The sequence below is a fragment of the Strongylocentrotus purpuratus genome, unplaced genomic scaffold, assembly GCF_000002235.5.
Source record: "Strongylocentrotus purpuratus isolate Spur 01 unplaced genomic scaffold, Spur_5.0 spur5_contig_812, whole genome shotgun sequence".
In the NCBI taxonomy this organism is placed as follows: Eukaryota; Metazoa; Echinodermata; class Echinoidea; order Camarodonta; family Strongylocentrotidae; genus Strongylocentrotus; species Strongylocentrotus purpuratus.
Window position 1 is genome coordinate 359705 of NW_022145516.1, and position 16415 is coordinate 376119.

At 39.4% G+C, this 16415-nt stretch overlaps 1 protein-coding gene across 1 annotated transcript; it reads left to right on the forward strand.

Annotated features, from left to right (window-relative positions):
• The first annotated feature begins 230 nt into the window (after window positions 1–230).
• Window positions 231–12542, forward strand: LOC100890098. Its single transcript, XM_003724972.3, has 3 exons — window positions 231–257; window positions 7104–10954; window positions 11961–12542. The coding sequence occupies exons 2-3, from the start codon at window positions 7201–7203 to the stop codon at window positions 12467–12469; spliced, it is 4263 nt and encodes a 1420-aa protein (XP_003725020.2). The 5' UTR covers window positions 231–257; window positions 7104–7200; the 3' UTR covers window positions 12470–12542.
• The last annotated feature ends 3873 nt before the right edge of the window (window positions 12543–16415 follow it).

Consider the following 16415-nt stretch of genomic DNA (forward strand, 5'->3'; position numbering starts at 1 on the left):
GGAGAGGAGGGATGAGGAGTTAGAGGATAGGCTTCCTGCGCCACCCCCCCCCCCCCCCCCCCCCCCCCCCCCCCACAGCCTCTGGCATGTCATGCCATGCATGCCACGCCCCATTTCTTTGGTAGACGTACGTACATATGTAATATGTACGTGACGTAGTACAGTGCAGTATAGTAGTACAGGGAAGTTGTAAAAAATGTGTGCAGTGAACAAGGATCATGGTCGTCCGGCTTGCGACTTCGCATCGAGATTATGAGGTAATAACTTCCCTATTTTTTACTTCAAATTACCAATTCATACTGTTAATCATTGTGATTTGTTTAGTAGGGTCGGTATATGTACCAAAATTTGATTCATAATTACCGGTAGACCCCTTAATCGGCACAGAAATTCGAAGTAATCGAGAACTTATTTTGTGCAAAAAAGAAATCACAGTCCCATGTGTTCATTTTTGTGCAGTTGTGGCCGCCGTCAATCGAGTCCTTCAATGCATGCATGCACGATATGATGAGGTCTAAACCGGAAATGGTATGCCCACTCCTACAATGCATGAGGTCTAACCGTAAATCGTATGGACTATGGTATCGACCTCATACACTCATTAATGCTATGAAAAAAGTACAGACTTTTCACACACATGTACAAAACAAATGGGAGAAACATAAAATTTACTAAAGTTAAGGTGTCTGGACGATTTTTCAATCTTCAATTTGGATCATTTTTCACCATTTTGTTTTGTTTTGTGTGTGAATACAAATTTAGATCTAATCAGAATAATGCATTTCAAATTTTAAGACTCACCAATGTTTCTATTAAAAGATACAGCCCCTCCAAAACTCTCTAATATTTGTATCATTTTGGTCAGACTCGACGAAAAAGACGTAAACGCAGAGTTATGTTGTTTTGCTCAATTTAGCCAAACGCGTTGTCTCCGCGATATTGCCATTGACTATAACGTGTATTCACTTCCGGGTTTGAGAGCGCGATCTGCTAGCCATACCTTCATTCACTGTAACGTGTAATTGACTTCCAGGTTTCGTTCGTACGCGGTCTGAATGCATATTTATGTGCAGATGTTATGCGATGTAACCATGGTTTGGACTGAGCAGAGCGCACGCCTCCCTAATTAGCTGATCCGACAAATAGGGGGAAGGATATTTTTCAAGTGTTGGGGCGAGTGATCTCTTGTGCAGTTGGAGCTAGCGAAAAAATAGGTGCATAGATATTTTCCTTGCATCTAGCCGGACATAAGCCTGGGGGGTTCGTATTTGAGACTTTTCCCTTTCTGCACGAAACGTCAAAACAAAATTAGTGAATCAGTGTAAATCTTATACACCTGTACATTTTTTTTTTGCAAAATTTTAGAGAGCCATTTTAAATATCTAACATTTACAATTCTATTCAATTTACTCTTAATTGTGACATTAAACCTGGGATCTTAGACTTTAGAGCCATTTCTGCCTGCTTTATGCCCTGGAAGCCCCTGACCTCTAGCCTTTAAAAAAGATTTTACTTCCTGGTGATTTTTCCATCAAAACTTCCTCTAACTATAGGTATTGAATAACCATGTGGGAGGTACCATTGTAATGTAGAGACTTCACTGGGTATGTAGACAACAACTTTGGGGGACAATTAGAGTATTTTAACTTGTTAAAGGGTTCATTTTGACACTTAAGGAAAAAGATGTTTATATTTTCTTATTTCAAGGTTGTTTAACCAGAAAATATTGAAGGAACACTAACATTTCACAAATGCTTTAAAAAAATGCATAGCTAGGATTATTTTGTCATTTGGAGTTGTTGTAAACCATGTTTGTTGATATTTAATGCCTTTTTATGACTTTGAAATTAATAATATTGGTCTATTAAAGAGAAGAGGCAAAACATGTGGGCCGACATCTTGGATTATAAAGCATGCTTACATTATCATCCAAGATGGCGGCCCGCATGGACTACAACAACTCCAAATGAAAAAATAGTCCCAGCTATGCATTTTTTTTAAGCATTTGATAGCCCAAGACTTGAACATTTTCGGCATAAAAAATAAAATTGGCACGATTATTTTTGCCGATACCGATCACAGGTGCGATGGGGGCCCTCCGATCTTCCGATCCGATCAAAGCCCCAACTTACAGGGTTAGATGTGGCCTGCATGAGTAGGCGTGTCACTCAATAAATTTCAGACTTAAACTAGATTAGAATCCAGGTTAAGTTGTCCAATTGATTTTGAGTGAATTTTGTGTTTTATTGATGATAGTGATTATTTAATTCAAGTTTCCCATATCTCTTGGGGGGGGGGGGAAGAAGATTTTTAAGAGGCTGGAACTTCCAGCATTACTATGTAAAGCAGTTAGAATCATAGTATTATTAAAAGCGCTATACAAATGTGACTATTATTAATATTTCTGTTATTGCCTGGGTGTACATTGTACATGTATGTTGTGAATTTGGACTGACATTGTAGGCCTACTCGTAGAGTATATTCAAGCCTCATTCGATACCGAATTCATGGATTGATATTTCATGATTGGCTGCACATCCACAGGTTGGGGCAGAGACAAAAAAAATACTTTCCTATTTCAGGGGCCCCATATCCAATTTTTTAGAATTTTTTTTGACTGTCTGATTTTCTTGTAAAAACTTTACTTTGAAAAATGAGTATCATAATTCGGTATACAGGGCCATAATGATTACAATCCAAGCTTTTGTAAAGCTCAAAATCTTCAATCACTGAATGTGCATTAAATTTGGTTACATTACAAAAATAGCCTATTGTCAGAATGTATACTGCTGGCACTTTCGCTGTAAGAAGCATACGTCACATCCGTGCGGCAATTTAAATGTTTTGCTTGAAATAACCGAAGCAAAAATTACTCTTAAAAATCAAGTGATTGAAGTACTGCAGTGATATTTGGCAGTTTTAACCTTTGATTTATTTACAACATGCTATCATTTTTGGAATTTGGGGTGGACTTGGGCTTTAAGACCCAATCTCGTTCAGTCCATGGTTTGACCTACTTTTTTTGTTTTACTTCCTCAATCTTACAGGGATTATATTTATGTCAACTATGCACATTGAAAAGGAATTATTCTTTATTTTCATTGACTCTCCCTCTCACTTCTTGGTTCTCGTGAAGGTGCTACTAGATTTCCTTGTCTATTTTGGTCTCTTCCTTTATCATATATCACCGTTGTATGCGCTATTACCTGCTATGTACGCACACCACAGATACCACACGAACACGTTGATATAAATAAATACACACAAAATCTATTGAAGCCTGTTTCCACATGCTCTATAAAGCTCGAGTACAAGCTTATTTCAAATCGTTTTAAGATCGTGTTAACAAGGGAAGAAAGGGAGTTTTTTCCTCTGGTGTACATGTAAGTGCTATGACTACATGTTCCAAATTTATTGAAGCCAGTTTCCACATGAACAGCTAAGCTGGAGTAGGTAGCTTATTTCAAATGGTCTATTAAGATCGTGTTAACAGAGGAAGAAAGGTTTTTTTTCCTCTGGCTTAAGTGCTATGACTGACTACATGTACATGTTCCAAATGATTGACAGATGTAATAGAAGCCCATGATATATACACAGGGCTCAAATTAATTTTTTGTCCACAGGGGCTCTTCCCCCCAAAAAGAGCCCTTGTGAGCCTTCTCACGGGGGCTCTTTTAGTACTGATGGGGGCTCTTTTTTATACAAATATCCATTGAATTGTTACCTATGATACTCCTCAATTATATGCTGTTTCATCATTATCATTTTAATCAGCATTTTCCCTCTTACAAATTTACAAGCTACATACATGTAGCTGTTACTGACTTTCATCCCGTGATGACATTCTCTCGATGTCTTCCCGTTCTGCACATTATTTCCTCCTCATTATTGGGAGCAACCTTTACATTCTTTCTTTACTGAGCCGCATAGCGGCGAGGCGATTTTGTGTGTGTGCTATTTTCTACAGGTGCCTCCGTAGCCTCCCAAACCGGTAAAAAAATAGGATAGTAACATGAATTTTACCTTAAAAAATAAAATAAAAAACGCCCGCCCCCCTGACCTGCCAGTGACACAAATGTGGCATCAAAATATTTGTGCTTCTCTGACCGTAATTAAATGCCTAAAACCCCTGACCCCCCCCCCCCCCCACACCAATTTATGCTCGCTACCCTCTACCTGATCGTAAATACTTTAGCCCCCCCACTTTGATAAACGTTCCGCGGGGCCTGTGTATATAATGTGTACGCATACAACACTGATCTTTATGATGTCTTTAACGTGACATATCTTCTTCTCCCCTTGCAAACGAGAAAGAAAACAAGGTCATTAAAAGGGATTAAGCGACAATTAATGATTGTGATTCAAATTTATGCGAATATTTATTTGAATAAGCACCGCTATTCACCCGAATCTTCTTTGTAAAAACAACTTTTACAAATCTCAGCCATGCTTACTGAGTTGAGACGTTCCATTCAATGTAAAATACTCATTAAAGAATACACTTCTCCTAATCTGAAAGTGATCTTACAACACAGTGGCAGAATTGCATGGCTGAGATTTGTAAAAGTTGTTTTTACAAAGAAGATTCTGGTGAAAAGCATTGCTTATTCAAAAAAATCCTTGCATCAATTTGAATCACAATGATTATTTGTCGCATGATCCTTTTATTAAATAACCTTGTTTTCTTTTTTGTTTGCAGGGGAAAAAGAAGCTATGTCACGTTAAGAAATCATAAAGATCAGTTGTATTATGCATATATACATAATGATACCAGAACAAAATGTTGATTATCAGAATGTCATTTTGGAATACCTCTATACAAATACCACATTGTCTTTAGCCTGTATCAGTATTAGTATGAGCCAATATAAAGCTATTATTCTTTATTCAGTTCAGTATAATGCTTTTCCTCAAAAATAGTTTCACTATTTTTTTAGGGTTGACATGCTAAGAAATGGTTTCAAATGTACATTTCACAAACCCTGAACCATTGCAAAATGATGGTGGTCTCTCTCTCTTTATTTTAATCATGCATTATCAACTACATATAAAGCAGCAACCAAAAACTTAGGGTTATCTGAGATGGGTGAAAGTAAGAGTTAAAAAGAAAGTCATGCTAAAACGCCCCTTCCCCCCCCCCCTGAAAAAAAAAATTAGTGGTCCTCCTCCCCAGCATCCCCCCCCCCCCCCCCCCCCCCCCCCCGCTTTAATATTCACCGGCCGGCTGAGTCGGTGCAAAAATGTTCCCCAAAAACTGGACCCCCCTAAAACAAATATATGTGCATTTATCCAGCCCCCCCCCCCCCTCCGCTCATTCGCCGATCGCCGGCTGGCTGATTCGCCGCTAAATATTTTATCAAGATTTGGCCCCCCCCCCCCCTCTTGCCGCCGGCTGGATCCGCCCCTGATTTAGGACCCCCGTAAGTGATGTTTTCCTGGCATCTACTTACATGCGAAGCATCGTCCACGAGCTGCAAAGCGGCGAGGCGATTTTTTGTTGTTGCTATTTTGAACCCCCGTATTGTTTTCCTGGCATCTACTAACATCTTACTTCTTACGATTTTGTTTCGCGAGAAGTTAAACAAATTTGAAAAAATGTAAGCCCGTAGTCCGTATACATGTCGTAGGTGGCATTGCACAATCCCCGCACAGGCATCGCCTGGAGGCCTCGCACTGATTGTGCAGCAAACGTACGATTTTTTCGGTGAACATGGGGACAAACAAAAATCGTACAGAGATTGTAGACTCGTGGGGCATTCGCACGGCCATTGCACAGCTATCGCAAGGTTGTTGCTCGCTGCCCGTGCAATATCCGTGATATTGAGCATTCAAATTGCACGATTTCCGTACAATCTCCGAGCAGCCTCTGTACGGATTTGCCTCGGCCTGCCACCGAGGGCCAATACAATAAATGGCACGATGCTCGTAGATAATGTAAACACAAACATCGTAGCCCGTAGCCTCCTACGATATCTACGAAAAATCATAGACTAATTTTATCGTACGGCGCCCAGGGCAAATGTAATCCAGGCATAGTTCCATTTCATTGGTTTAACCCTAAAAAGGCCGGGCTATTTGAAGTCTTAGTAGGGCCGGGGGGGGGGGGCATTATGGCCCCCCCTTAAGATCTTGGCCGCAAAGCGGCCGATCGCCGCGAAAATTTGCACGCATGTCAAGTGAAGTGTATAGAATAATATGATAATTTCAATTTTTTGAAAAATTTACTCATTTGCATATTTATGGTAATTTATGCAAATAAAGTCATAAAAATCACATTTTTACCCATAAATCATATATTATTCATATTTAAGCATTCTTCTTCACTACATATATTCATAAGACCATTCTAAATAATAATCCGACAAAAAAATTTGGAAGAGCCAGCTTATTCCTTATGTTATTTGTTTTGATAATTTCTTATGTATTTCATTGTTTTTGTTGTTTTATTTTATTTCTTACTTCAATTTAACTATTTTGACTCCCAAAACAACCACCTCAACTTTAAACAAGACCCAATAACCCATGTTTGATCTGTTTTTAGGAAAAATGACTTTTCAATATGTTTTGTACACAAATCACGAAATTGAGCGATTTTCGGGCTGACATGCAAAGACAAAAGGTCACGTGACCTTGTAACCGTAGGTCCGATTTTCAAAAAAAATCTTTTAAAAGTTGCACAAGACTCGAAAGAAAAAAGTCAGCGAGCGCCGGGGCGCCATCCATATGTGTTCCCGAGCAATCGGAAAAATGGTGGAGGGGGGGGGGGCCATAATTGCCCCCCCCCCCCTGGCCTTATTAGGGTTAAGGTTTGTAAATTGAAACTCAATATTGTGTTAAAGTTATAACAGAAAAGATCATCTTTATTTTATATTTCCACGGGGGCGATTTTTAATTTTGCAATCGCTCCCGTGAGCAACCTGACGGGGGCGATTATGTAGCTCACGGGGGCCAATCGCCCACCACCCCGTGTATTTTGAGCGCTGTATATACATGTATTTCATTATTTACTTGTGTTACATACATTTTCATGTATTGAAACTTATTCAATAGCATGCAGCCTGTATTTCTAGTAATTCTTGCTAATTTCTTGCTCTAATATACAGATTGACGCTCCACAAGATGTGGGAAGGATATTGACCGGCGATTGGTGCAGCAACCAAAAGAGTTCACCAAGGGACTGTCTGATCCCTCGCAGGAGACATGGACGGAGAATTTCATGAGGCTTCAGTCATGGGGCACGACATCCTGGGCCTGTCTCCGGATCTGGACAGTTTCCTAAGTCTCCTAGGGCTGGACACCTGCAATGAGAGTATCTACTCCTCCGGTTTAGGCCTTGAAGATATTCACCATGAAGGGAGCGTGATAGACTTCAGTTTGGTGGACAGCAGTCAAACTGGGTTCGAGGAGGACTTGGAGATAGCACCCATCACTCTAGATGGATTAATCCCCTTTTTGGCCTCTCACCAATGTCCTACACCTCCACATAGCTCTGGAAGCGGAAGGGTGAAGACAAGGACGGGCGACTATGTCACCTTTGACAGTCAAGTCGCATCCTCTGTTGAAGAATCGGGCCTCGTAACAAATTTCCTGAATGATGCTGTGTCCACAAGCCTCAGTGACACTCAGCTGACGTTCTTCAACAATGTAACACCATCCCTAAGAGGCCAGCAGGGAAAATCTGCTACTAGTTCATACAGTGAAGCCTCGGACTGCACAACTAGTTCACTGAATGATGTCATCTCCTCCACAAGCCTGAGTACTTCTCCATTAGGATGTCTGAGCGAAGGTAGGATCCCGTTTAAAGGCCATCAAGGAGAAGCAAATACCAGTTTCAACAGTGAAGGTGCGATCTTACTCGATGCTTCGGGCAATGTATCAAGCTCGCTCAATGATACCTTTGTTTCCACAAACCAGAATACGAATCAGTTAACATCTTTGAAGAGAGTTAGGTCACCGTCTAGAAGCCCTCAAGGACCAACCATCGCCAGTTTAGACAATGAAGCCTCGGGTAATGTAACTAGTTTGCTAAATGATGCTGTTTTCTCAACGAACTCAAGTACTTGTCCAGTAACATCTTTGAATAAAGTAAGGACACCCTCTATACATGTAGGCCATCAAGGAAAAGCAAATGCCAGTTTCAACAGTGAAGGTGCGATCTTTATTGAAGCCTCGGGCAACGTCAGAAATTTCCTGAATAATGTTGTCATCTCAACGAGCATGGGTAATACTCCATTAGCATCTTTCAAAAGAGATAGTACGCCCTCTAAAACATTTCAAGAAAAGGGGGTTGTCTTAGAGAAATCGAAAACCAGTGCCCCTAGGGGAAGCCCCAGTCATACGCATGTGTCAAAGACAAGAAGCAAAAGGAAGCACAGTTCTGCGAAGGCAGTAAGCTCTACGACTAGTGGACCGATTGGGCTTAAGGCTCCACAACAAAAAGAGCAGAAGCAATTTAAATGTTCTACATGTGGTGCAGTGTACAAATCTCATGCTTTGTGTGTGAATCATGTGTTAGATCGACACAAAGTAGGAATGAGGGTTAAACACCGAGTCTCTGGCTCTCGCTCTAGAAACACCCCGGGTATACACCTGAAACAGCCGGTCAAAGTTTCATGTGTGGTACCACACGGAAAAAGCTCCAGTTGTGCAAGTAGTGAAGATTCTTCAATATTGACAAGGCAGATGAAAATGGCTGAAAGTGATATTGACCTCAAGAATAATGTTGCCCCAAATGGAAAGTCTGGAAAGAACCGAGAGACCAGTACTGACCGCAAGTCTGGCCCAACACAATTAGAAAGAACTCCAACCACAGTAGAAAGCAAATGCCTTGCTGGTTCCAAAAGACAAAGATCAAAGAGCCCACGATCCTGCAAAGGTACTCCAAAAGTGAAACCACGATCCTGGAAGGAGTCACAAGAAAGTGGATCCATTGATTCTAGTGCATTTACTCCCAAGGATGTAGGATGTCAAGTCATGGAAGATGAGTGTGATGTGAGTGATATGACCTCAGTTCAAGACCAAAAGCAGTCTCTAACAACCACAGCAAGCAAGAAGAAAGGTGTAGCATGTAAGCAGAAGAGAAACCATGGGGGAACAGAAAGTCACACAAGTTCATCCAAAAGAGATCCTGAACCTTTCAAAGAGGTTGCTCGAAAGAAAAGAAAATTGGAGCCTGTCAGCATTGAAAGGGTGGCCCACTTGCTTCATCCAAGACCGAGAAGGCAGATGAAAATAGCTGAAAGTGATATTGACTCCCGAAATGATCCTTCACCGGACAGAAAGTTTGGAAAGAACCTAGAAAAAGAGACTGACCGTAAGTGTGGGTCAATGGGTTGCCGTAGAGCACCATCCACAGGGGAAAGCAAATACCTAGCTGGTTCCAAAAGGATCAGATCACAGAGTCCACGATCACGTAAAAGTACTCCCAAAGTGAGTCCACAACCCTGGAAGGAGTCACAAGAAAGAGCATTGATTGATTCTAGCGATTTTGCTCGTAAGGACGTTCATGTGGGAAGACAAGAGACCAAGTCTAGTAATGTGACCACGGTTCAAGACCTAAAGCAGGCTTTCAAAAGTTCAGCAAGCAAAGAGAAATGTTTAGCGCATACAGAGAAGAGAGACAACAGGGGAAGACCTAACGAAACAAAAAGCCAGAAATGTTCATCCGAAAGAGATCCTCGGTATCACAAAGAGGTTCCTGAAAAGAGGACAAAAGAGGTGTCTGGTGGCAGTGAAAGGACAGTTTACCTTCTAGACCCAAGGAAGATGACGATAGTTATATGTCCTCGATGCCAGAAAGCATTTACCACATATATGGGGTATTCCCTTCATGCAGCTCAAGTCCACAATGTCTCGGCCAATGATGCTCCAGGAAAACTCTTGCAGCTTCTAGTTCAAAGGTCACCTCAGTACTGTTCAAAGACCACACCTGACCAGGGTCTTGATGAACCCAAGGACGATGGGCTACGTAGAAAGAGTGGAATCTGTCGGGAGATGGTAGGAAAGAGCGTGTGTACCTCCAGTGATGCCTTCTCTTCTACTGTAAAAAAGCACATGTCAGACCAGAGCCAGCTTGCTGTCAAGATGGCACAAACTGAAACTTCTGATTCTCTGGGAGCAATATCCTATGACAGCAGTGAAGGAATATTGTGTGCGAAATCCACGCAAACAGACATTTCATTCTTAGAAGAGCCGTTCTGTGATCAACGAAAAGAGAACCGTAGGATCTGGCAGATTGATGATTTAAGAACAGATGTTCATGAAGGAAACAGTGGAATCTCTCTGGATGATGAAGATAATGCAGGAACAAACCAGAAAGTTGTACCAGTAACCTCTTCCACCCTCTATGATCTGCAACCCAGTGACAGGAATCATGAACAGTCAGTAAAGATGAGGTCAAAGACCTCAACGGATCAGATGAATGAAACATCCACTATGATTAAACACGGAGGATCCCTTCTGTGCGAATGCTGTGGTGTGATCTTCAAAGATCTGTCTGGTCTGGATGACAAACATCAACTTGGATCAGTCCCTGGAGAGTTGGTGTGTGAGTGGACGGCCGGAGTGAAGGCGATGGAAGAAAGCTCTTTCCTTTGCTCAACGTGTGGGATTCATATATCCTCTCTTACAGACCTGGGCAGCCATTCTGCAAGCTGCGGTGTGGTTGTTCAAGATTCTGCAGGAGTGGATGACAGCGACCAGATTGTATCAGCTCCAGGAGGGTTGATGCGTCCCTTAACAGCTCAAGAGGAGGCAATCGCAGGAAATGATTACTTTTGCTCAGTGTGCAGGATCAGTATTCCCTCTCCTGGAGACTTCAGAAGCCACTCCTGTGATATATCCATGTCTGTAGGTGTCCACCATGGGATGAGCGCATCTCCAAGCAGCAAGCCAAGGGTGGATGTTGGTGACCCGGAAAGGTTGTCTAGCCGTCTGATGTGCGTAGGGTCCAAAGGTAACCACTTACCACTTTTACCCTTCTACATTCTTGTATAATATCTTGAGTCAATTTACCCCTTAGGATGCAACCCAGTTCTCTCCGACTGGACTATAAACCTGGTCCAATATTAAAGCCCACCACACACTACCCTACATGTATATACAATATGAATGCAATCCGATGTGGAAGATATATCGCAATTTCTTGCTTTTAATAATTTTCTATGCCTTCTCGTTTGGAAAAACAGGCAAAGTCAGCTTCATTTCAGGGACATACGGTACATGTACATGTAGCTGTGATCGGAAGCCTCTTTCACCTCACTCCAACTTTTTGGCGTATGATATCCCATACCGTAGTTTATGTCCAGCTTTTCTTATCGTCAACAGGAACCTTATAAGACTCTGATGATATGACATGCTTGTAATAGTTTTCATATACATGTACAGTCAAACCTGTCTACAGCGACCGCCCAAGGGAAACACAAAAAGTGGTCTTTATAGACAGGTGGTCTTTGTAGACAGGTTCCTTTAGTACACGCTTCAATGAGAAACCATTTTCAAGGTTAACAAAAAATGAGGTCACTAAAGCAGGTTCGACTGTATAATGCTAATTTTACAAAATCAGAAAAGAGGGTGTGGTGCTTTGACATTTTGTCTAGATAATTTATTACTTCATTTATTACTACGGAACCAAACTGACCAGTTCTCAGAAACATAAGAAAACGTATTGCATACTTCAATGATTTTTTTTATTTTATGAAAAAGACATAAATGTGCTTCAGACATATCATTGCAAAATGGTGATGAAATGAACTCACTTGTCTATCAAGACATACAGCCCAATATAACCACGCTTGAATTTGACAGAAGTTGACCATGAGCAACATTTCTTAAACTCAACCAAGCTTTAACAAGTACAACACACCAGATAAAGTGGATATGATTATTCCAAATGGAAAGTAACTACATTTGGTCATGTTCATCGTGTTTATTATTTTCATTCATGTTCTAACTTGTTTCAGGTGATGTGCAAAGTGACAAGACAGTGCTGAAAGAGTATCAGGGATTGTTTGATGGCTTCCCTGGTGTGGCAAAAGGAGACCAACCTCTGGACAGACGGGTCACTTCGAAGAGGATCAACGCAGGAACTAATAGATCAGTCATAAGGAAGCAGCCAGGTAGTGTTTCCCATGCAACGGTGAGGATTCCTCAAAAAATTGAGACCCCTGGAAACCCTGGTCATGTTTCTCTGGACCACATGCCAGAACAGTGTCATGGTTTGTTAAATGAAAGCACCGGTGTCATTGAAGCAGAAAAAAAACCTAGAAACGGATGGCATACTTTGAAGAGGATGAATGTAGGAGCTGCCAGGAGACTAAACATGGAGAGGATTGATAGTTCATCCCATGCAACGGTTAAGATGCCTCAAGGAATGGAGAACTCTTACGATGTTTCTTTGGACAGTATGCTAGAGCAGTGTCAGAGAATGTTGAAGGAGTCTGCAGATGTGCTCGGAGATGGAAGCATTTAAAAGGAAAGACCACACTGATTTTGTATTATTGTAGACATTGAAAAATGAGAGAAACATGTCTGGGAAAGTTTGAAGACAACTCGATAAATAATGAGAAAGTAAAATGCAAATTGGCAACTCCCTAGATAGCTTAGCAAAATGTAGAATTGTTGAATAACGTAATTTGATCACATCCAGTTAGAAGCCCATCGTTACGATATGGAGCTGGTAAATACATGTACTATCTCAATTAGGTTTAATGTTTACCCACTTTTATTCAGATATGTCAAAAAAGAACTTTTAATTCACAAACAACACCAACTATTACACCTTTTGCTTTCCTGACAATACTTTCCATGCCTTTATATTTTGCTAATCTACCTTTATACATGTACCTGTATACACTGTACACATTGAGTGATTTCAAGTTTGGTGTTAGTGTTAGTGTTTAGAGCAGTCAAGAGCTCTTAAATCGAGCGGAGAATTTGCTGATGAAATTAAGAGCCCGATACCGACATCAAAATCGATAGTTTAACACCAGCCGTGACGTCACCACATACTTGATTTTACGACCATGATTTAAAATTAGTACATCAAAACTAAAGATATCATGAAAAGTACAGAATAAATTTACACCTATTTCTCTGGTCTTAGAAAATAACTAATTTTACACGAAAGAATATAGGAATTACGTGTTTCACATATTTTTATTTGATCGTCAGACAATAAATTGGCGTCGTTTGTGCGTTGAATGTGTGCGGGTACAACACTAACACCGAACTGGAAATCAACATTTGCTTAATCCCTAGGGGCTAGTGTTAATGAATAGGACATTTGTACGTAAAATATTAACACCAGCCACAAAGGTCGATTTAGCAGACGACAATTTTGCAAAATCGATAACACTAGCTACCGGAAGTTGACGATATTCAGAGGTCAAAGCCTTAACACCAGCTGATTTCCATTTTGGTGTTTAGGCTGGTGTTAGTGTTTATTAAACACTAACACCAGCCTTAAACACCCAACTTGAAATCACTCAGTATACCTTTAGAAGACCTCTCTGATTTTGTTTGTTAATGTTCATAAATACCTATTTTCGTGGTTGTTTTTAAACAAATAGATTTTTTTCTTCAAAGCATTGATTGGTTACAGGTATCAGCAAGTTTATTTTGTGTTCAATTAATCACTAAAATACCATATCAATAACTTATTTACCCAATTTCTACCGAATGAAGCAAAACCAAATTACATAATATTATTAATAGGAATACTTTTGTTGTATACTGTATATATATATATTGAATTATACTTATTGCTAATATTGTAAATTGTTGTTCGAAAGTGAACTAAGTATCAATGACAATTAATTGTCTTTGTTAATTACATTGTTTTTTTACTACCGGTAGTATTATTTGAAACAATTGTGAAATTAGAAATATACTATGTTTTTAATTGTCAATTGTCATGCAATTCAGCCCAGGCTTCGAAATGATGATTTAAATGAACTGAGCTGGTTGTGAACAACCAGTTCAATGGTAACTACCATGAAAACCTTGATTTTGATTGGCTGTTGAGCCCTGTTCCCATAGTAGTTGCCATTAATGGCAAAGTTACCATCAATGGTAAGTTTTATGCAACAGGCCCAGATGAATCAGCAGAATGGGGGGGGGGGGGGGGGGGGGGAGGGATCCAAAAACTCACTGACCACATTGCATTTGATTCCAGAAATATAAATAAAGAAGATAATCCTTAAAATCCTTAAATCAGCAACACATTGAGCGGTTCAAAATCATTGATTTTTTATTCAAAAGTGGCAATTATTTTTCAAATCTTTGACTAAGTTTTAATATGCCCATGTATATTATTTTCAGATGCAATAGAATTTATTGCAACAATTAATTAATGATATTATTGTTTTTTTCTTACTACTTTACCATTAACTTATATAATGCCAGGTAACGTTTTTCGAGGTTGATTTTATACATTTACATTTCAGCTATGCATACATTATTTTTGTAGGGGATAGTGACGATAGTCACACTTTAAGATTTTATGTTTATTGTGTTGTTGCGAGGTATTAAATTCATTGAAATGATGAAGAAACAAAGTTGTTTAATCTTGATTCAGTCTCATGCAGTGAACTGCACATGTACCGGTATATGGATATGTGGGACGACACACACACGCATGTAGCATCAAAATTTGATTCAAATAGTAAAACTGTTTCTCGTCATATTTCAAATATAACGGGATCTCTAGAGCGCTCCTTTTTATGAGACATTGCTTTAATGATAGTCTTCCACAAAGGAATACTGAGTGAGAAAGCTCACATTGTATTTTTTGGTTTAAACCAGAACTCCACCATTTTTGTAACCAACATGTTGCAACCATTGCTGGGTGGCACAAAAGGTACTAACAAAAAATATGTTCTGGATTTTATATTTTGTTTAATTTATTTATTTATTTATTTTGTGTGTGTGTAATTTTTTTTATTGGTATTTTTGTATATATTGTGCAATTGCAAACAGTAGCCAGTATAACCAGATGATTTTTAATTGACAGCTGGTCACACCAGCAGTTCCTGTATGGATAGTTTCCAGTAGTACGCCAATTAAATTGGTCCACTGCTGCTCAGATGCATTTAACTACAGCAAGCATTAATACTACTTCCATTGTTCCAAATTCACAGTATATTGTTTTTCTGAGAATACTAAAACGTAGCATATTATACTTCCTTGAAGTACCTTCTACAATTTGCAGTCTGTACAGAAGATGTTATATATCGTTAATCTATTGAAAAAAAGTACCGGTGACTAGATATTTATATTATGTTTAACATAAGAAATTTGTCTCGCATGCAATGTGATGATGTGAAAGTGTACAGTAAAATTGGCTTCCAACCGAAAGTGCCTGGGTCATTAAATATCAAAAGTGTCAAATAATGATTGTAGTAGATTACTTACACTGTTTGGAGCCAGAAGGGTGTTAATTAATTAATATACTTCTGGCTCTGAACAGATACATGTACATTGAACATCCATGCATCTTTTTATATTACAATGAATTAGTTTGCGGAACATAGTTCCATTATTGAATATGTATGTGTCTTGAAATTCTGATGGTTTCACTTCATATTAACTTTGCGCATGATAGATAGAAATTTGTGGGGGAAAAAAGGCTTATTGTAGGGGACATTGAATGTGTGAATATTGACAGTGAATATTGAATTGTTTGTGGATTTGTCTTAATGATATCTTTTTAAAGAAAAATTGAACGAGAAATATCATATTTACATAATGTTTGCAAACATGTTAATGTTTATTAACTGTTTACGGCAAAATTGGTTCTTTTTTGTAAATGTTGACTCGATAAGCCAAAAAGACAAGCGGTTTGTTTAATTGAAAGACCAAGACAATTGCACCAAAATGGGTCTTTGCAAATGTGTGAGAGTGTATGAACCAGTTAAAGCCAAAATAGGTGCTTTTTTGTTGTTGTTGTTGTAAATGTTTACTTGATAAGCAATTATTTATTTACAGCCTATTTTGTACCCATTTTTATGCAAAAAAAAAGGGGACATTATTGTGCGTACAGTTTTATTGTGAATGTGCCAAAGTACAGTCAAGTGAACTGTAAACCATTGTATTGCTGCTTCCAGCCACATGCATCTCCCACAAGTGCCTGCATTATCAACAATTTAAAATGTCAAATAATTTTCTTTCTCTAGCACAAAAGGGGATGAATACTTATGCATTGTGTTACAAGTACATGTATATCACAGTGGAAGCACATTATAAAGGGCTCTGTTATGTAAACAAGGTGATTGCGCTGGCCCCAGCTCTTTATATTCTTTTGTTTTCTTATCTTGATACATGCATAGCAACGTGATTTCTATGTTCCCAAGGACCTTGTTATAACAAGGTTCCAGAGTACATCCAACACAGTATCCGTAACCCAGTTAAAGATAAAG